The sequence below is a fragment of the Equus przewalskii genome, chromosome 6, assembly GCF_037783145.1.
Source record: "Equus przewalskii isolate Varuska chromosome 6, EquPr2, whole genome shotgun sequence".
NCBI lineage: Eukaryota > Metazoa > Chordata > Mammalia > Perissodactyla > Equidae > Equus > Equus przewalskii.
The window spans coordinates 90,293,984-90,316,625 of record NC_091836.1 but is presented as its reverse complement, the minus strand read 5'-3'; the positions used below and the strand labels follow the sequence as shown (position 1 = coordinate 90,316,625).

General features: G+C 37.7%; 1 protein-coding gene across 11 annotated transcripts in view; it reads right to left on the bottom strand.

Moving 5' to 3' along the window:
- Nucleotides 1-22,642, bottom strand: part of GAS2 (growth arrest specific 2) — a 127,316-nt gene that overhangs the window by 49,943 nt on the left and 54,731 nt on the right. For all 11 annotated transcript variants that reach the window (XM_070624524.1, XM_008532124.2, XM_070624527.1 and 8 more), the window contains 3 exons: nt 17,409-17,472; nt 8,529-8,670; nt 1,513-1,620 (listed from right to left, as the gene is read on the bottom strand). In XM_070624524.1, the coding sequence (XP_070480625.1) occupies nt 1,513-1,620; nt 8,529-8,670; nt 17,409-17,472 (314 nt within the window). The remainder of the gene's footprint in view (nt 1-1,512; nt 1,621-8,528; nt 8,671-17,408; nt 17,473-22,642) is intronic.

Sequence of the window (22,642 nt, the reverse complement as noted above, 5' to 3'; positions counted from 1 at the left end):
TTTAAAGGAGCCTGATTCTCAACTGAGAAAGGTCAACCAGGTAAAATTTAAACACATCTGTGGAGATACGAAATCACTATTTTTAAGGTACTAAAGCAAAAGCAGGCAGCTTGGCTAAAATAAACACATATGTTATTCTTGCAATAAAAAACAAGAGAGCAACAAGCAATGACTGGCGCAACTCTCTGTCCTAGTGAGGACATCCTCTCAGTTTGGTCTCAACCCCTAGTAACAACATTTCATTATGTCCCTTTCCTTGCCATTCCAAAGCAAAATAGCAATTATGATGTGGAAATTTTTTTAAATCAATAAACATAGACCTACAATTAGATTAAAATACAAAATGATTGGCATTGCTTTCTGAAGCCTAATTATGATAAAACTTGTCTTCAAATAACATGCTGCAGAGCCTTAAATAAAACTTTTTATATAAATAAGTTTCAGTCAAAAGTTGAAGCTAAGAATACTTTACACTGACAAAATCTCTACCGGGCCATCACTGATTTGAGTATTGTTAAGAATATGCATTGATTGTCCTAGACGTACACATTCAAATCATTCTGTTCTACAAAATCAAGTAACAAGCAAGATATTTTTAACTTATTGAAATGAGAAGAGAATACATCTCCTTTGAATAACCTCTGTTCTTTTAGGGAATGACTAAAAAAATAAAGTAGAAAAATACTTATTTACTGCAGATTTCTAGGATGGTATCAGTGCTATTTTTTTCAATTTCTTATTTTTGAAAAGAAGAATTCTTGGTTTTAGGAAAAGTCGCAAACCTGAAATGTTAAATTCTCTTGATATTTAACAAAACAGATGATAACCGAAGGTCTGAAATGCTCCTTCACTGAGCCACCAATTACACTCTAACACTGTTCCTGATATCTAGGCAGATTTTTATTTAGGACGACTGTAAAATGGACAGAGACCACCAAATCCTTCATTGGCACAGGTCCACATTTCTTTATTCTAACCCAGAAAACTAAATGAGAAATGGCAGTCACCATTTAACCATGCTATTGTAATAAGCTTTCCTTATCCTCACTCTGGTTCATAAGCCAAACTTCTTGAAAAATCATCTTCAAATCATTTGAAAGTTACCAGGACCAATAGAATGATCATTTCCCAAACTTGAGATGTGGAAGACCGGGGCAGAAGACTATTTCTGTGTCCCATTGGGAGGGGACGAGTTCCTTTGAAACAAAATGTATCAACAAAAAAGGAATTCATCTTTTCCTTTTCCTCATTTTATTTGAACTCTGTGATCTATTTGGTGCCTGTGTTTGTGTGCATGTAAAGAGAAAATGATAGTTCTATTTATTTAGCCCTCAGAGGGATTTATGTATGATATGTTAAAAAATGTTCATACCTCGTATCTTCAGATCCAACTGTAAGCACCATAAGGGAAGTTCCTGCTTAGTCACTGGTCATGTTTCCCCCATAATGTCAAACTTAAGTCCTGAATATTCTCATAAAGGACAAGATATCAAGTGAAAAGTAAAACTTTACCCTGATGAAGAGGATCTTTTCTCCCACTCGGTACCTTCCTTGAGAGAGCCTCTCCACACAGAATTTGTTCGGGCATTTGCAAGGAGGATCTTCAGAAATCCGTTTCACCTGAAATAGAAGAGCAGCAAGTTCATTCTCCGTAATTAGGTCGTATTTAGATAAATTTGTTCCGTGAGTTCAAAGGCCCCTGGACCATTAATGCCTGAAATTTGTTCTGTATCAGACTATGGACATGATGTGAGCACAGAAATATCACATTAACTCCTAGCAATGTCAAGGTCAGGCCCTGAAGGCATTTTCCAAAGGCCAATAACTGCACTCAGACACAAGCTGGATGATGACAATGCTAACGATGCTGGAGGAGAATGACAAGCAAATCGTTTGGCAGTGTAGGAATGGTGAACTGGGTTCTCAATTTTGGAGGATTAAAAAGAGCACATACATTGGGTTGCCAAGAGAAATATATTGAAAACTAGAATAGAACATATGTTAACATGGAGTATATGTTCCTCATTATAACTTTAATGATATTAATTTTACTCATTTTCTAAATAAATAAGAATTAAACAAATTTTTTAATAAGATTATTGTTTCATCTTATTTTTAACTCCAAGATTTTCTTTAAGAAGTCATCTCTAATTCACCCAGACTCACCCAGCAATTCACTCCATCTCAGTAATTTCTCCACCTACCAAAACCTACTTCTGTGGCAATATCTTACAAGTTACATGCTTTTTGTAGAATCCATGTCTGAATATCAGATTTTATCTCTATTTTCTCTATCTCCCTACTCTTTAACAAATACATAATCTAAATGATGTGCTAACAATGCTTATAAATACTTTTGACTATTAGAAGAAAATGTATAGCCCATGATTTTAGGTCTTTAGGAATAAGGTGTATGTTTATATTTTCCTCTATTGGGAACCTGCCATCTTGTGTCTCATAACTGTCCTCTCTTCCACTAACCAACCAACCAACCAGACAATCCAAAACAATAATTTCCTGTGTTTTGAGTTAAAGTCTCCATGGAAGAAAGATCTAAACAATGTGCAACCTGCATTTGAGAACCTGGACAGAACAAATTTAGATTCTGAAGGAAGTGGCTGGGACTCTTCTCACTCAAATTCTTTCTTCCACAAAGATATGGTTCCTAGAGTTTTATCACCAAAAAAATTCAGTCATTCCCTCAAATAATTCAATGTCTGACTTCAATCAGCATCTACTGAGCAAATCTGTGGGAAGAGTAACATACGAACTCACTTGCATGTTGGTGTAAAGGACTTACACAGCTTGGTTTCCCTTGAATAAGAGGGGTTCCAGAAGGTATGGAAGCATGAGACACTAGAGGGAAAGCAAGAAAGGGTGGAAGAATCTTGAAACAAAACTTAAGAACTATACAATTATGCCTCAGTGAAGACCTCCAGAGAAGAACCCATACTATTGCTGGGGGGCAAAGAGCACCAGTTTCAGGATACGTATTTTCATCAGTCCCTTGATCCCCAATTCTGCCAACATAGGAAGCTACAGTTCTTGGTATTTATTTTTATCATAGCAAATTATATCCCAGTTATTGGTTAACCCTTTTTTTTTTTTTTTTAGGAAGATTAGCCCTGAGCTAACTACTGCCAATCCTCCTCTTTTTGCTGAGGAAGACTGGCCCTGAGCTAACATCCCCATGCCCATCTTCCTCCACTTTATACATGGGACACCTACCACAGCATGGCTGTTTGCCAAGCGGTGCCATGTCTGCACCCGGGATTCAAACTGGCGAACCCTGGGCCGCCGAGAAGTGGAATGTGTGAACCGCTGTGCCACTGGGCCGGCCCAGTTATTGGTTAACCCTGATGTCTCTTTGCTAGATTGTGAGTTACTTAAGGGTTAAGATAGTATTTCATGAAAATAGTTTTAAATCCTTAAAATAAAGCACAATGCTTTAATGGCATATAATATGTTTAATAAATGCACATTGAATAAGTAAGAACATGGACCTATACAGGATGCAGAGAGAAATCAGAGCAACAGATTAAGACTGGATTCAAAGAATCTTAGTGACAACTCTCACGGAAAAATGAGGGAACTGCCTAATGTCATTAAATTAGGGATGAGGCCCATGTCTTTGAGTTCTGAATTTACCCTACCATTTGATACTCGGTTCATAGATACAGCCACCCATTCCTCCAGTATTCACAGAATTCTGTCCCTAGGGATTTTGTGAAGGCTGTTCTTGAACAAGATGATGATAAGAGAACAAGAACAAAGGTTGGGTAACAGTAACGTCTTTCCTTCCATAAGGCAGAACCACATTTGGGGCGGGGGTGGAGTCATAGGACCAATAAATGTGTGCCATTTTCCATGTTCCTCTATGTATATCTCTTTCTATATGTATTTAAAAAATGTTTAAAAAATATATCAATGTGTGTGTATATATATATATATATATAAATTATGTTTAATTTATACCATTGCTAGAAGTGGTACAGTTTTCCTTACCACCACAATAAGGGCTTCCATGAGAGAAGAAGGAAGGAAAGAAAGGAGGGAGGGAGGGAGGAAGAGATGGGAGGAAAGGAGAGAGGGAGAAGGGCTTTGGCCATCCCGAAGGAAGTCAGACAGTCAGCGTCCTGAAAGCACATGGCCTGAACTTTAGGAGAGCCATGTTTGGCACAGCTTCACTGCCGCGTGGTAATTGAGCAAAGAGTAAATTGGTGTTCAAGTGGTTCCTCTGCTCAGAAATGACAGTCACAAGTATGTAGGAAAACATTTCCACCTTGAAGCGTTCTCAGACAAAACACAGAAACTGTTGGTAGCAAAGGAAGTAAAGTACAAGAAGCATTTTCTCAAGTGGCCTGCCCTTCTCTAATGCCTACCTAGCTTTGAAAATGGACTTGCTTTTTTTTATAATCAAGGGTTTTTTTGTAGTTGTTTGAGAGGTGGAGGGAGAAGTGGAAGACACGAGACGAGACGAGACTGTGGGCAGTGGAAACAGACTGTTAAGTCCACAGTGACTGATGACATCTGTGCTTCTTGCGTTACCTTGGGAAAAGTCAGTCTGGCAGGTGTTCTGTTTTGGGCCAGGAACCCAGCCAGTTTTCTGCTGAAATGGGATTTCAAGAGGAGCCTGATTACTCAGAATTATACTATCTCTCATCCCCAGACTGAGGAAGTTGATGGAGAAGAGGAAGAAAGTAAAAACAGTTTCTTAGTTGTATTCAGCTCATTGTGTGGGAACCAGCTCCACAGGAGGGAACGCAAAGAAGAGAACCAAACCCGACCCGCCATTTTATCACACTGACTCATCTATCAGGACAGCTGGAGAATACGTTCATCTGAATGGACTCCACTGTGTTCCTTTTATGATATCTTGATAAAAGGAAGGCGGGATGTACTCTCCCCATAAAGGGTCACCTATTTTTTTGTTCAATTTTCCACAATTCCCCTAAGTAGCAAACAAGGAAATGTGAGGAAATATTTCAAGTTTCAAAACTGGCAGTTATTGTTGAAAGTGGTCACTGGAATGTGATATCTTAACCCAGGATTGCCTCTCTTACTAAATTTCTGTTTTCTTTTTCTTTATTCTTTACTCTATTTTTTTGTTTTCTTATTTTACTCCTCTTTATTCTCTTCCTTCTTTTCTTCTGTTTTTTTTTTTTTTTTGATGCAAATCATAACTTTGCCAGAGTAGAAATAGCCAATATTAGTAACTAAACACAGGAACTTTGCAGGCAATCTCTGTTATGTCCTATCCTAAAGCACCTGATGAAGTCCATGAATTTCAACTCCCAGGGCCATCTACGCCTCACATGCAGTGAAGCGGTTGCCATAGGAACTATTTCCTTTTTGTATTTGACAGATGAAGCTCTGATTTAAACCAGTAGTGAGGCTCAAATTATTTTTCTCTCTGTTCCACTGTCCCTGAATTAAAACACTTCAGTGAAAAACTATCACTTAAACCGAATTCAAATATTTCATGGCAATTTCCCCAACAGAGAATGAAGGAGACTGTCAGAGACTTCTGTCGGCAAACAAGTTTGGAAAATTCCAGGTTACACAAGATCTTATTATGGAACTCACTAGCGCCTTTGATATGCCAAAGTGCACTGCCAAACTCTAGGTGGGACTACCGTAAGCTGTATTTCTCAAACGAGCCTAACCACGGAATTCTTTTCCCAGTGGGGCATCTGGTAATGCTAGTGTTGATTAAACATCCTTTGAGAAATGCTGGTTTAAAGACTTTCAGAACATAGGATTCCACAGGGCAATAGTACAGAAAGATCCACGTTGCACATTTCCTACATTCAATAAAACCCCTTTCTAAACAGATGATTATGTTCCCACACTTTGTTTGGTAAACTTTAAAGGGGACTGAAGTTTTTCTGAAATCCCCTTCATTGTTTCCAGTTGAGAGAACAGAACTTGGAGAGGGGAAAACAACCACAGAGTCACAGTCCTGCTGTTTTAAAGAGGGTATCTGTCTCATTCCACTTCTCCTGAACTGCAGTCTTGGTAAAACATTTCCAAAATCCCTTTCATAGCTGTTTTGCCCACTTCTCCCCCCTGTCATTTTCTCTCCTTCTCAAGGATGAGGGGTGGCCACACATGACACAGGCTGGTGAAGAAAAGGGAACCATTCTATAGCTACTTCTCCCAGGTTCATGTAAATGGCTTCAAGTGGCAACATTGCCTCTGCAAAGCTACAGCAGAGCGCATGGTATTTCCAGATCACATGGCCTTTCCAGATAAACAGAAAAAGGGAGAAGCTTTTTTGAACTTTAATTACCCACGTTGATCATTTATCCAACAAGCGTGGCGCTGGATATAGATTAATAAAATATGGTCCTCGTCTTTGAGAACAAGGACTGCACCTAGAAAAGAATGGATATTTATGTCCAATAAGGTAAATACCATATTAAATATATAAAAAAATCTTTGGGGTACAAGGATGAGTTTGTCGATTTTACCTGGGATGAGAAATGCCAAGAAAAGCTTTATATAGGAGGCCATACAACCGGAATTTTAAAAGATGGAAAAGTGTTGAAGAGTAGATTAAAAGATAAGTAGGCAGAAGCATGGGGAGAAAAGCAAGTGAGGAATAACCCAGGGTATAAAATGCCCTTAGGAATTTGGTGTTAACAGGCATGTACATGATGGATACATCTGAACGCAAAAACGAGTCCAGAGGCAGAAAGGTCGGGAATGACATACTGGGCCAGAACATGGAGGGTTTACATGACACTTACGTGAGTTTGGGCTTTACCTGGATGTTACTGGGAACCCCTATATACTTTTAATCAAATCTGAGCTGCATTTAGGTTGATCATTCTGGTAGCAACAGTGTTCATGTAGAAGAATTTCAAGAAAAGAGTGGTCAACAGTGTCAAACAGCAGAAAGTGGTATCATACTTTGAGGACCAAAAAAATTCATTTGATTCAGTAATTCCTTCCTTAGGAGGGTAAGGGTGATGTTGGCCAGCAGGCTAACTATAATGCACTACAGAAAGTGAATGGAAGTGACAGCTGAGAGGAAAAGGACTGAGATCAAGTATAGCAGCCCCAGAGAAACACAGTTACAAGAGAAAGACTAAAGGGACATCTTCAAGCAAGCTGAATCAAAAAATATAATTAAGAGAGAAGAAAAATTGTTCTCACCAATATATAAATAATGCACCACATCTATTAATACAGTGTTATTCAATTTCCTTTCAAAGTAAAAATGAAATACTATGACAAGCAAGCCATGTGACCTATCCTTACAAACAGTCCTTGATTGTAAAATCCCTTTCAGTGGCATTATATTAAAATGCCCTGCCTATTCTTTAATTCCTGAGTAGACTGAACAAAAGAAAATTAAACTGTTATTGACTAAGATACTTCAACAGGCTAAGCTGGAGTTTGCAGAAATGGGAATTCTCAATCTTTCAGAGAAACTGTTATATTTCTTTTCATCTAAGTCGGCAATATGGGTTATACTGTCATATAGAGGAAAGCAAAAAGATGGGGGAATCTCTCTTTCTGCATCCTATAGTGTCGACTGGCCGTTTTCCAAGCTCTTTTCAGCTCAGGCCTGAGAGAAGGACCCCTCAGCTAGGCGCCAGCTGTCCTTTGCAGTCCCGCCTGCCTCACAGAGCTGGTGTGATGATTGGTGCCGGTTTCTAAGGACCTCCCTGTGTATGTGAGCTATACTTCAGTCTAGTGTTCCTGAGGTTACCATTTTCTATAAAACACATAAGCAATTTTTTACATTTGCACTCAAAATACATGTGCGGGGAAGTGAATGCATACACACAATCAAACACGCCACTTACAACCAAGAACGACTTGACAGACAACAGAGGTAGCCAGAGAGTTTGAATTCATCCTGTTTGCTCTTACATCTAGAAACTGTTTCCTGTGATTATGAGGAAATAATCTAAGCTGCCCGAGACTGTGACTGAAGGAGTCTGCTAAGTAGGGGGCTGGGGACCTCAGAGACAGACAAAACTGGGTTGGAATCCAAGCGCCTCTCCTCCCCTCAGCAGGTGATTCAACTTCTAAGTTTCAGTTTCCTCCAAGAGAAGCCTGCCTTACAGATAACAAGAGCACTTGAAATGGCGCCGAACCCTGCCCACTGCAGGCGGCACCAGAGAGCAGCTCTCTCCCCTGCGGTAAGTTTGCTCCCCCTCTTTAACAAGCCCCAAGATCTCAAGCCTCAGCTTCTTATCTGTGCAATGAGGAACCCTGAACCAAAAACTACAAGGCTGAAGTGTTTCCAAAGACAATTTTCAGGAAGTTGATTTATTATCCTATAATTTTAGATACTACTCAGCAGAATTAAGTGCCACTTTATTTTAAATGACTGGCTCAGTTTTGAATCTCAAAACGAATTGTAGGGCTACAAACATTTGCATAGGATTTTAAAATGAATTTCAATGAAATTGAAATAGGTAAAGGTTAGACTGGTAAGAGATGGTACAGAATGAGTTTTGAAATTCAGAAAATTCTAAGTGCCGAGAGGAAGTCAGCCCAGTTGTACTTACTGCATCATCCAGTAAGTTGCCTGTACTTTTTTTTCCAGCAGACTTTGATGACGGAGAAGGTGAAGGAGAAGGGGCAGAAAGGGTTTCTTCTTGTTCAATCTCTTTTTCCAACTTTATCAAACCAGGGGGCTCCACGCCATACCTTGGAAAAGACACCAGATCAATGCACATGCCAAACTCACGAGGATACACTGACCACGTGTTACATTTCATCACGAACACATAGGACCAAACTGCTGACTTTTTAAAATAATATTAACTTTTTCTGGCATTAAATTGGTAAGTTCTTAAATTGGCATTCTGTTAAGCAGAGAAAATAGATATAGCTGATTTAGATATGGATAGATGATAGAGATACACACACATATACCTATGCATGTTGAGATATATATGCACATAGAAGCAGAGACACATAATAAAATACTAAAGAGTACTCCATGAAATATATTAATGAGTGAATAACACGAATATGTAAAATTTCATCTTCAGCTTTCAGATTTACTAGCTTTAATGATATTAGTGGTAATTGAACTCCTATTTTGAACACAAGCTTGTTAAAGATGGAAATAAAATCAGAGAGTTATAGCCAAATTTGAAAACAGCAATCCTCTAAAATAAACATCCTTAAATGAATTAACAGAGAAAAAGTTCACTGTTAATTGTATACTTCCTAGGGACCCAGAACACTCTAGTATGACTTACATAGTCTATTATAGGCTATGCTCTGAAGAACATGATGAGAGCGTGTATGGTGTTACTCGGAAAGAACATGAACAGAGAGGAAACGGAGAAATAATTTAGGTTAAAAATTATGTGCTGTAAATTATAAATGCCAGAGAAGTTCAAAGAAAGAGCTGTCGTTATCAGCATTCTTATCTCCCATAATCATATTTTTCTTAGGCTAAATTTACAATTGGTTTGCTTTCCTAGATACATATCAATTGACCTAGGAGAAGGACACCAAAAATAATTCCAGAATTTGACAGTTGGGAAGGACCTTTGGGATCATCTAGGCATACCCTTTCATTTTTACAGAATTAAGAATACAGATCCAGAGAAGGTACAGAACAACTTTAGGAACAGGACAAAGATACAAATCCAGGTTTTCTGATTTCAAGGCCATGGCTATTTTTCCCTGACATTTTAATCAGGTGGTCACGTGTTAGAAAGGAGAAAAAAAGTCACTTGAAAATTAAAATATAGGTTATGGATAATCTATGAATACATAATCTATATAGAGAGAATAAGTATGTTGACAATACATCTAGGACCTTAGAGTGAATAGTATATTAAAACATCATCCAGGGGCTGGCCCCGTGGCCGAGTGGTTAAGTTCGCGCACTCCGCTGCAGGCGGCCCAGTGTTTCATTAGTTCGAATCCTGGGCGCGGACATGGCACTGCTCATCAGACCACGCTGAGGCAGCGTCCCACATGCCACAACTAGAAGAACCCACAACGAAGAATACACAACTATGTACCGGGGGGCTTTGGGGAGAAAAAGGAAAAAATAAAATCTTTAAAAAAAAAAAAAATCCAGTGTAAAAGCTTAGATTATTGTCCTGTTTTAGCGTTTGTTATTTTACCTGCCATCCCCACACGTGTTCAGTACACGCTTCTACCAACAGGGGAAGCAATGGCCCCACTCTGGAGGTCGTGTTCTTGTGGAGGATGCTTGATTAGTTTAATTCCTGGCCTCTCTCTTTCATTACTCACTCTTCTCCAACAAGATGAAACAATTTATAAAATTGGTAAATCTAAAAATAAATGGAGCATCCTTGACTTGGTTCACCCTTCTCCTTCTAGGGAAGAAACTGCCCACAGGGAGGCCTCCACAGGAACCCCACCCTGACTCATCTTTGCTTGTGATTAGGTAGCTGATTGGCCTAATTTTGGAGTTCAGTTAAACACACTAAGCATGTCTGTCAGCTTAGACCTCATCAGTAGTAAAGATGATATTTGATGTTCCATCAGCCACACTTTTATTACATCTTCTAATTTTTTCTGAATTCAGAGAGTAAGGATGGGTGCTATATGTCAGGCACCCTTTGAGAGCTGGAAAACAAAACAGTTTAAGCTGGCACAACTCAACTGAACAAATGCCGTTTTGAGAGCTGCCTCTAGTGAACAGAGTAATCTTATTTACCCAAACCATTAGCTAAAAGACCTAGGCACCATTTATCATATTTTTAACCTTTTATACATATTAGCTGGTTAATGGGACATTAGTGGAAACGTGAGCTAGACTCCAAATTCTATAACAGTAGAGACCACTGTCTGATTCACAGCATCCCCAGCAGCTAGCATCGGTCCTGGCACACAGTAGGTACTTAATAGCTACTGTTTGAATGAAAAAAAATTACTCCTGTATTCTCATATGACAGCAATTTCAGTTTCCAAATCTGAATTTGGTTTCATTGTTTGGATCTTTAAAATATTACTTTAATAAAACATATCAATATTAAATGTATATAAATAGTTTACCAAAAAAAAAAATGTTCTTCTACAAGACTTTAAACCCTAGCCAAACTAAAATATATTTTTTTACTTTCTAGTCCTCATTAATTACACTGAACTCAACCAAGGGTCTTATTACCCTTGACAAGTATCAACAACTCTCACATGGAGATCTATGTTCATCCTTCCCTGAGGTAGACTTGAGCTAACTGGGCCATTAACCTACTCCTTAAATTTAGCAAATTGCTTAACCTCTAGGAGTCTGTTTTCTATCAGGAAAGTAGAGATGAAAATGGCCTGCCCTGGAGGTCCGATGCAGCCGTGGAGGGAGGGAGGAGGAACTGTGTGAAAAGCAACTGCCACTGGACACCTTCCATGTGTCTGGCAGATTTGGGCATCTTGGCATGTGTTATTTCTGAGCCTCAGTTCTATTTCAATGTAAAATGGAAATTCTAATTCCTGTATTTTAATATTGTTAAGAGAAATTAAAACTGTACCCGTTACATGCCCAGTACAGTGTCTGAGACATGACAACCTCTGGGGTTGCTGTTGACAATTGACATACCAAAGGTTGCACGACCACGAAACTGCAGCTCTAAGATACTTTTACCAGTGTCTTAATTTTTTTAATATATTATACCACCAAATGACATAAAGTAACAGCTTCAAAATTAAGACATAGAGTAATATTATTACTATCGTTTATATTATTACTGTCGTTTTTTTTCTTTACAAAGGAGTTTTATAAAGGCCTTCTTTAAATCGACTTTCCTAGAATTCTGGAACAGCAGAAATATCTCGGTGCTAGAGTGTAGCAGGACAAGCCATGCACTCAGCTTTGCTACCAACTTGTTGGATGAACTGGAGCAGGCAACCCTTTTCAATCTCTCGAGACTTCTTTGAATTCTTAGTTCCACCAAGGTATAAAACTTTGTTATGTTTAATGTTCATAAGAGAATAACGTAAACTGGGCAGTGAAGCTAGAGGAATTTGACACACTAGGATTCACAGCCAATTAAAAGTCAATCATAAGGGAAAATATCATATTTGAAAGTATAAATTGGGTCTGTTGGAAAATATGACTTCATTTGTAATTGTAGGTGGATTCCTGCCACCTTTCAGGAATGGGTTGCAGAATTTCTCCTTTTTCTTTCTTTTTTTGACAAAGTGAAATAATAAGATATATGCTATTAGAGTAACAACAGTCTCCATTCCATGACTGATACAAAGTAGATTAAATTTGAATGAAGATTAAATGAAGTTGGTAAAGAAATCACCCATGGAAAACCTTGCCTTGGAGATTTTTTTTATCCAGGAATGCTGAAAATTAGCTATGCCACTGAACACAGAAAATCAACACTAAGCCCCAAATCTCTGCTTATATTGGCTTTTGAATGCTTCAAGCTGCCTAAGGTACAGTCAGCCAGTCCCAAAATGCACACTTAAATACGATTCATTGGCTTCCTGTCTGTCTGGAGATGTCAACAGGCTGTAAATCATGGAATTCCCCTAGGTTGGGAGCCCGCACCTGCAAGCCAACTTAGTCATCAGATCGGTCTTTTTTCTGCTCTCCAGAAGGCTGCTTCTTTCTGGTTTCCATGATTAACTCTATACCACTTCACATTCCTATTTTGTCTATGAGGTTTTCACAACTTTATACTGTTTTCTACTCCTTTCCAACTACTACAAGATTTTAGAGCTTTGGGGGAGAAGAGGAAACTGTTGCTTTCAAACTGAACAAGGGTCAAATGAAAGATAGCAAGAAGGGAATCCACTCCAACCAAACCCTCACATCTGTGTACCCAAGTGATGGGAAAGGGGGGTGGACACTGAAAAGGAAGGGATTTTTTATTCTTGTCTCATTAAAAGAAAAAAAAACAAAAATCAAAGTGCTAGGGAAAGGATCTTATGGTTAATGACTTTACTATGAGATTCTAGGAATGGACTTTTCATTTTTCTGACACGTGACACCACTTTTGAAATCAGTCTAGACGAAATAATTGAGCCCCCAAACTGAGCCCTGACCTATAAAATTTACTCAGACTATTTAGTGGATTATAGTTTTCAAACCAAAGACATCTGGGGCCTATCTTACTAGAGTTAGAGGCACAGATTTTAGAAACTCTCCCTTTTTAAAGTCTGTAACAGATAGTTTATAGATTCTTGCAAAATGATAGTTTTTAACCCATTTTATTCTGTTTTAAAGTCATTTAAAGACAGATTCATATTTGGAAAGAAATTTCGCCCACATGATATTCTTAGCAGTCAGAGTCAAGTGCTTTAAATAGGATGAGTTAATTAATAAGCCTCATATAAAAATATTTTTCTTTTAAGTAACATTTCATTAGGTCATCGATTGAAAAAAGAGACTAACAAAAATATTCACGAGGTATATTTCTTTTGAATGGTCATAAATTTTGCTCAAAATCAAGGAAGAACTCAAAAATAAAAATACAAAAAAGCTCCATATGATGTTGATTATTGATTATGGCCCCAAACCAAAATATCAAAAAATTTTTCGCTTTTATCATAAAGCTAATCTTCATTCTGCAGACTGCAAAAAGGTTGACTTCATAGTAACTTTTTTTCCAGCAATAATATCAAAGCTCTGTCATTAAAAGGATCTTTGAGGTTTTATTGGCCTGCTTCTACTGAGTATTTTACTTCTCCGGAGGCAAACAGGCACATTTTACCTTCAGAAACGGCTCCTGAAATATTAACGGAGGGACTTCACTCCCCAGTGGTGATAGCTCTATTTGGTTGAAAGTAAAAGGGAGTTTTACCCTCGAGAACAAAAATAAGTGGTCTCATTCTCCCGTCTCAGAACTCAGAGAAGCCCAGAGCTCTCAGAGGAGCTGCTCCAAGTGTTTCCAGGCAGCAGAACATGGCAGAGAATCAGAGACATTTGGTGAGTCGTTTCCAGAGTGATGTTGATGCTTTTAGGATGACATTTATGTCATTTTGAGAAGTAAATGTTTAGAATCAAATATAAAAATGTATCATCTATCAGGGACATTAAAAAACCCCACAAAACTCCCAAGATTGTATTGGGGACTTTGTTATGGTCAAAACTCATCTGTTGTGTGTGCAAATTAACGTTGTGATCCTCCAGAGCTCTCCCAAAATCACTTCCAGTTTTGGATAAAGCTGTCTTAACTCAATAATTTATGTAACCCTCCATGGAGGAGTTGGGGGAGGAAGAAGCACAGGTAAGGATCTGGATATAAGTCTAATATATCTAAAAAAAAAGATTAAGAGTAAAATTAGATCAGGGAATGAATTTCCCTTTTTTCCTCTAACGAATATGCTTCAACATAGGGCTAAGGTAGTGAGACTTGGGTTTATGGGGTTGCTGTTTGTAAAGCACAATTAACTTCCATTAAAATAAAAAATCTTCAAAAACCAGGAGAAACTTCAATGGACATTTATACTTAAATGTTCAGTCTATCCAACTGGTATTCAACTGTTTAACCTTATGCCACACACAACAACAAAAGTAGCACCTTGAATAATCTCTTAGCATATTTTCTCTTTTTCAGTGTAAGTGTGCAATACTTTACACCACTTGAGTAGGTAAAGAAAATAAAAAGCAAAATTTACAACTGAGTATTGCAATGTAAAGCTTATCTTAATCCTTAGATAACTCCTTTATGAAATTAGTAATATTTTTGGCAGTGTGAATGATCACTGCTTTCATCAGCTTGGATGGTCATAACTGTGGTCAAAAATGGAGCAACCTGGGGCCTGCCCGGTGGTGCAGCAGTTAAGTTCACATGTTCCACTTCTGCAGCCCAGGGTACACCAGATTGGATCCTGGGTGCCAACATGGCACCGCTTGGCAAGCCATGCTGTGGTAGGTGTCCCACATATAAAGTCAAGGAAAATGGGCATGGATGTTTGCTCAGGGCTAGTCTTCCTCAGCAAAAAAGAGGAGGATTGGCAGCAGTTAGCTCAGGGCTAATCTTCCTCAAAAAAAAAAAAATGGAGCAATCCATTCTTATCATAAATAATAATAATAAAGAGGGCAAAAGGAAGCTTTTGGAGGTGATGGATATGTTTATGGCATAGATTGTGATGACGGTTTCACAGATGTATACTTATTTCCAAACTCATCAAGTTGTACATGCCAAATACATCCAGCTTTTTGTATGGCAATCATACCTCAATAAAGTGGTTTTAAAAAATAAATAGAGTAACACAGAATCTTGATTTTAAAATATTTTGGAAAAAAAACAAAAACGCAAAACTCTTCATATGATGCTTCAACTGGAAATGGGCCAGGCCATAATGATTCCCTTTCATTAACTGAGATTTTAATTTGTTTTCTAGACTTTGGTGAGGGACACATGTCAGCCTCAGAGCTGGAGGAAAGGTGACTCGAAAGGGATTTTGTTACTGGGTAGCAAGCCCTCTCCTTTGATGACTTGGCCATAGTTAAAACATTTAGCTCAGCAGGATTTCTAATCAGAGTGTTCAGGTCATCAAAAGTCTAATTACAAAAAATAAAATAAATCCAGAAAAGAGGCAAATAGTACAAACTAAACAAGAGGAAAATGACAACTCCCAGCTAATTCTGTAGATAGTGAAAGTCTTTCTCTTTACCTCTCTCTCACAATTTTCAGAATCATGATACTTACTTGATTCGTATACTTAGATTATTAAAGCAACACAATGGAATCTGGCATTTTAAGAATATTCTAACTGTATAGTTAAAATAAACACTAATCAAAAAGTATTCTGCCTAATCTTCTATTAAGTAGAGACTCCAGACCATCATGTTTCCTTTACTCTAGCATTTCAGTGGCAACAGCTCATTAATTGGGATTTTACTTTGTGTGTTTTCCTCCTCCTTATATTTTTAACTTTGCTTTCCTAGGGGATATCTGCTGAGTCTTTGGTGTCCCTTTGACTCAACGCTGTGAGACTCAACCCTGTGAGTTTGGGGCCAGAAGCCCCAAACTAGTGGAGGAGAGGATTAGGAGAGTCCTAGAAGCAACAGGTCCCTCTGTCTTACTCCCTCACAGAACCCAAGAAAGTGACAGCACTGAAGGGGAAGGGAGTCCTAAGAAACAGGCAGACACTGTGAGCTTGAATTATGCCTGCGCAGTAGAGACCCGAGTGGGTTAAAGACTGGGGACCCTCTCACGAGGCCTTCACACAGCAGCCGGCATGGTGCGAGAGAGAAGGGCAACCTCCAAATGTCTCAAGTTGATTTTTCCACTCCTTGTTGAGTCGATCCTCAGCCATATTTAATTTGAATTTTTTTTTAATTAAAGCAATCTTTCTTGCACCCAATTATTGTGGTAAAGTAAAATTCTTACCTGATACACAATTTGTTAAGATTTACGTCAACTACGGTGTTTTAAAGAACTTGGGGTTACTTCTGATTACAGGTTAATTTTCCATTGGATTAAAAAAAGCTTTCTACCCAGTGCTGTAGCTTGCTGGTGTGCATATCTTGTATTTTCTTTTCCTTGATTTTCTTTACAAATTTCTGTTTGAGAATTTATGCCTAGAGCTAACTCTCTCTTTATCTTATCAGTTCATCTGATCTCAATCCTAAAAGTATACCCAGATCTGGATGAGAAAACATCTTCTAATTAATTAGGAATTTCCTTTTTTTTGCATCAAGACTTCTTCAAACACTTATATCTTCATTTCTAATTCTTTGGGCTTCAAAGAACTGTCAGAAGCCCTGTTTGATGGTTTTCAAGATGACAAAGGAGAAGACATGAAACCAAGGCAAGTTGGCTGAACTAATAAAGTCCCTCCCTCTGCTTCTTTCGTTATGATTACGATTTCTACAATTACTTTCTGGGCTTTTTTCTAGAAGAAAAAAGATTTCAAAGATATTTCTACATTTGAAGGATAATATTCTACATCTTTCTTTATCAAAATATACAGAATAATTTAAAACCTATCCTCCCCGCTCAGAAGTAGAAACTAAAAGAGCTGAGGGATGTGATGTTGAATGGGAAAAAAAAAAATGAGGAAAAAGGGAAAAAAGAGGAGGGTGAGAATTATTGAAAAGTAAAAAGGAGAGAGAGAGTGAAGGAATTTGGAAAGAGAGACAGTGATGGGAATAGACTTTCCACTAAGGAAACAGTAATTGTGAGCCACAACTTCATGTACTAGGTCCTTCCCTACCCGCCAAGAAAGGGTTGGAGGGAGGATGTATTCAATTAAAGGACACTGAGCATATGCTTAGACACAGCGACTTCGACAACAGGACCATGATGTTAAGAATATTGGTGGCATGCTTTTAGCTTGAACGACTGCTCTTGAGATGTTCATACTGATCATATGTGAAGGAGCAGCTTCTCAACACCCAGGTTCAACATCCTCATGAAAAGCCAGCCAGATTCTCAGTTGCTCAGATGCTTTGATGCTCAACATCTTGACATAGTGGCAGTAGTTTGACCTACCTGGCTGCAATCCGGCCAAGCTCTAGCAAACAGAGACACACTTCTCTGGGTTGCTTGTGGAGGACTGAAAGACAAGACAGGAGTGGACACCTTTACAATGGAAGGGATTGTAAAGCAGCTTAGTGGCGAACAGGCTTGCCAAGGACCCCTCGTCCCTCATGCTCCCAGTAAATGAACTAGTCCTCGTTCTGACATTCACAGAAACCATCCTATCCCACAGTACACTCGGCTCTACTAAAATCTGAAAGCAGCTTTCCAAACTCTTTGCCCAACCTCCCTACCAAAAGCCATGAGTCTCAGGGAATCGCACCCTGAAAACATTTTCTTTAATTAGTTAATATCAGTAAGTCAACACTAGAAACATACATAGCTGTCATTATGAGATAAATAGTTCACAGATATTTAAAACACACAGTGCACAGAGACTATGGAGCAAAGACTGGCCTTTTCAAAATCCTGAGTCTACCTTCACCAGTGATTTTAGCAGAAATAATGCAATGAATAAGGATAAATATTACACACCACAGTCCTTCGTTACCCTCCAAACAATGATGACAAGTGACACTGAAACTTGATGTCCTCTTCTAATCAAATCTAGTTAAATGATACTTTAGAAAGAAACACTTTCAACTGACTGGATTTTGTAAATGTGTACCAACGTAAAGCCTTGGCCAATTTTGCTCATAAAATGAGCAAATTAGAAGACTGTTCTTTGCATTGATATTTCTATTCTAATAAAATCTGATTACTTAATAAATCTGCTTTACCAATTGCTTTCCCATACTCGCATTGGTTGAGCCTACCAGAGGAGTACGGCCTGCTTATACTGCTCTCTTTTTTAAACAAGAGAATTTTTTAAATGTTATTATATACAGCACTTAATAAAGACAACAAATATTGGAAAAAAATATTGCATTGAGAATGGTCTTTACATGGACAAAATAGCCTGATAAGAGAAAATACTAGCTTATTGATAAATTTGAAGGAAAATAGCAATATTGCTTTAATTATTAAACAGAGAGTTTCATAATAATTCAAATTCCCAGCATTATTCTATTCCCTTAACATAAACATCAATTCCTTCTCTCCACAGCTTATGGTAGTGGCAATATTTGGTTCACTAATACAAGAATGGAATCGGTTGGGTGTGCTGAATGGAAAAATACATTTACTTGGATTGTAAAAGTATATGATTTCACTTGCCTTTAAACAGGCACAAATTTACTAGCTTGTTATAAAATGTCACATTCAAAACTTTTAAAATAAGTTTTAATCCCATCAGCAATGCTCATTAAAATAGAATTGATTATGGGAAATCCAAATAACAGAACAATTCCATTCTTGGTAACATAAATTTTAGTTTCAGCTGACCCTTAGTGAATGGCCACAAAACTCTAACTGGGGAAGCCTAAAATTACTTCTAATTAAAGGAGCTTAAAATAAAGATATTTACCACCTCCAGTTTCAAATGCACCACTAGTTGACTCTGGCTAGACTGACCCAAACTTCACAATTTTTGACACATAAAATCAACTTCATGCAAAATAACGTGTGGACTGTAATATCACATAATTTCAAACAAAGAACAATAACAAACAGCACAAAACAGAAGCAAACAAATGAAAATCAACCTTCCTGTCTAGAAAATCAATTTCTTTGGACTGAGACTTTTTAAAAAATTTTGTCCACGGTACAAAATAACAAACAGGAGTTTTGAGTGGGGAAAAAAGAATACAAAACAGCTGTGGAGGGGAACATTTTTAAGGCCCTGCTAATACCCTCATCTCAGCAAAAGCCGTGTGAAGCAAGTGGTGAAAGCTCCAGAAGACTTGGAATCAGTCCTATGCATTTATTGACGGAAATAGTGTCAAAATATGAAAATTATCAGTGAACTGACCAAACTGTGTCAATGTGCAGTCAACAACCAACTATAAAAATACTTGGCCCAATTATTGCGCTTCCTTAACCAACTTACTGTACATATTTTGAGGACTATATAAGCATTCGAAGTAAATAGACAAATCTTATGGAAATTAAATTCATTCGGAAGAAAAACAACAGTGTGGGTAATATAAGAGAGACAATGTGACATGTAGGATGCATTGCAATCATGTATTTCTTCCCTTCCTCAGTAGAGCCACCAATGTAAAACAGCTTCTGCATGCAAAACCCGAATGTCAAATCCACCGTGGACGCACAAGAAAATCAATTTGGTAAACTGAAAAGTAACTGCACAATTCTCCATTTTATATCCTTAACAGAATCAGCCCATAAAATTTAAGACAAATAAACCTCTTCCTCAGCATCATTTCTTAGGAAAATGCTAACAGAAAGATAATGTTTTACTCCCCAGTTTTCTTGGAAATATTATTTTGCATAAAGCAATAATATTGCTTCAAAACACACCTTTAATATTGTCTCACATGTTAATGGTTTTTTTAACATTGGGTATATCATGCCTGGCCCATAAAAAAAAATCAATGTTTGATGACTAGTAAGCAGTGAATGAGATAAATCTGTAGAGTGCATAACCTAGTACACTGCCTAGGACACAGTAATTACTCAGTAAGTGTTACACCTCAAAATATCGAGGAGGATGACAGTTATGTGGTGACGGCAAGTGATCGTGACAATGAGCAAACTGAATAAAGACTAACGTCTTACATAGCATCTTTAGAAGAGGCAAGAGTTTAAATTATGCAAATGTTTATTTAATTGTAAGGCAAACATTCTTACCTTATTGCTATAAAATTACAGTCGAGTCTTTAAGGAGTGTCTACATTGTACCAAAGAGGGGACTCTGTCTGGTTTTTTTTCACTCAGGCAAGTTCTGAAGCAAAGTTAACAAATGGAAAGAATATAGTGGCCCTGGGATTCGAGCCACAAAGATCTGGTGTGAGTGTGAGCGCTAACATTCACTAGTTGTGTTACTGGGGGAGTTTATTCTAGAAAATCTCAGTTTTCTGAGGGGAAAACACTAGTGTGTACCTTGCAATACTTTTTTGAAGATTAAACAAAGTAATATTTATTGTTATTCTTAGCACAACACTTAATACATAGGAAAGACTTGCCCAAGGTTAGTTTTCTTTATTATTATTTTTATTCTCATTGTTATAAATTATTTGCTTAAAGATTATCTTCATTTGGCTTAGTCAACATTAATTCACTTATTTTTTCTCCGATAAGCATTTTTTTGTGTGCACCTATTATGTGTCAGTCACTATCCAAAGCAGGAAGAAACTTCAGAATAAAAACATATTACTATTGGTAGACATGTATAATTTAAAGTGGTCCTATTATAATGAGTATACGTATTTTGAATATTTTATCATGCATGTTATTTTAGAGATCGTTAATCCTAAATTTAATCAAATTTCAGGTTAAGTGGCCCAGCTTGGCCAGCATCTGTAGACAGACACAGAGCAGGTATCCAAGAGCTATTACGAGTTTGTGCTTAGCATAGATCTTAGGTAACAATTACGTTAGGACACATCATTTTGTGAAACACCAAACATCTTAACATTAATTTTCCTCTGTCTCTGAGAATAAAGTAATTTCGATGAGCCCATTTTCAATAAATCACCTAAATTGACTATTTTGTACGTTTTACAAGAACAAATAACTGAATGCATGTCTTTGTCAGGATGGTTAGAAAGACAACTTTCAGTACATTGTGTTTGAACTAAAGTATTTGTATTGAGTCATATGTACCACTCATTTTAAACACATTTACTGGTTTATCTTTCCATAAAAATAAAGAAACTTCCACTTCCACTGAAGTCTACAGTAGGAACCACTTTTTCACTCTATCATTGTAACATTGATATGGTCTTTTGCTTTGAGTTAGGAGAAGAAGAGGGAATCACTGTTGCTTTCTTTCCTCTGAACAAATTCTCTGTAAAGCAAATAAGTTCTCTAGTCAATGGCAATTATTATGCAAAAGAGTTTATCATTGGAGGCTTCTTTTTAAATAATCAAAAGCATTTCAAATAAAAGTATAATGCAGAACACCTCTGGGAAATGTATCACAGATCCTTATTCAAAAATATGCGGCAAGAGACTCAATCTTATAACCCAGATTCTGTAAAAATCTCCTGGGCATCAAATGTCAGATGGAATGCTGCTGGCTCCAGGAATAGAAAATGAGGCCTTCTGCTAGAGCAAGGGGTAGAGTTTCAATGCCACAGAATCTGCAAGGATAAAATGCATTAGACCATGAATATACAGTTTAGCTAAATATATTAAGTTTTAACAGATGGGCAAAGAAATGAAAGCCTGAAAAATTCTGTTGTCTATTTGGTGTCTATACATTAGGGACTACAATATTCATGTTGATTTTGAAGGAAACCGGTTTTTAGATTTATATTTAGGAAGAAAATTTGAAAAGATTAGATTTTTAGCTGAATATTGTTGACTTATGAAAATATCATAAATTAACAGCTGTCCACCTTCCCAGAGTAGAGAAAAGATTCTAATACTCCGAAAGAGTGGTACAGTAGAAGACACAGTAAACTACAAGTCAGGAGGGTTGGGTTCTAGTCCAGGCTGCATAATTTCCTCATCTCTCAAGTAGGCGTCTTGCCTCCCACTTGCTCTTCCTTAGGAGGTAGTTTTGTGGTTTTGAGCACTTGGTATATAGTAAGCATGCAATAGATGTTACTCCCTTGCTACTTAAGTGTGGTCCACAGACCAGCAGGATTGGCATCAGCTGGGGGCATGACCGAAATGCAAATTATTGGGTCCCACTCCAGACTTACCGATCAGAATCTATACTTAAACAAGCTCTCCAGGTGATGAGTATGCACATTAAAGTTTAGAAGCCCTCTATTAATCAATGCTATGATTATTACAATAAGTATAAGTTACAATTCCTATATCTATTTTCTTAAAAATATTCAAATGTGCCTTGATACATGAAGTATGCTCTATAAGTGTTTAGGATACCAGTGGTGATGGTGGTGATGATGATGAATGTAGGGAAATTAATCCCTGCTTTGGGTTAGCCTTTAATGGGGATTATGGGCAGTTCTCTCCTGCCAGGATTGATAAGGTACAAAAGATGCCTCCTAAGAAAGTGAAGGGATAGTCACAAACTGTTCCCTACGTCATGTCACTCCCAGTAAGACCCAGGCAGAAATCTGTGAGTTTAAAGGTAGGAGGCAATTAGGAATAGCACAGCAATTCAGGTGCCTGAGAACTTATCTGAGAGAGGTGAAAGAGAAGAAAAAGCAAAT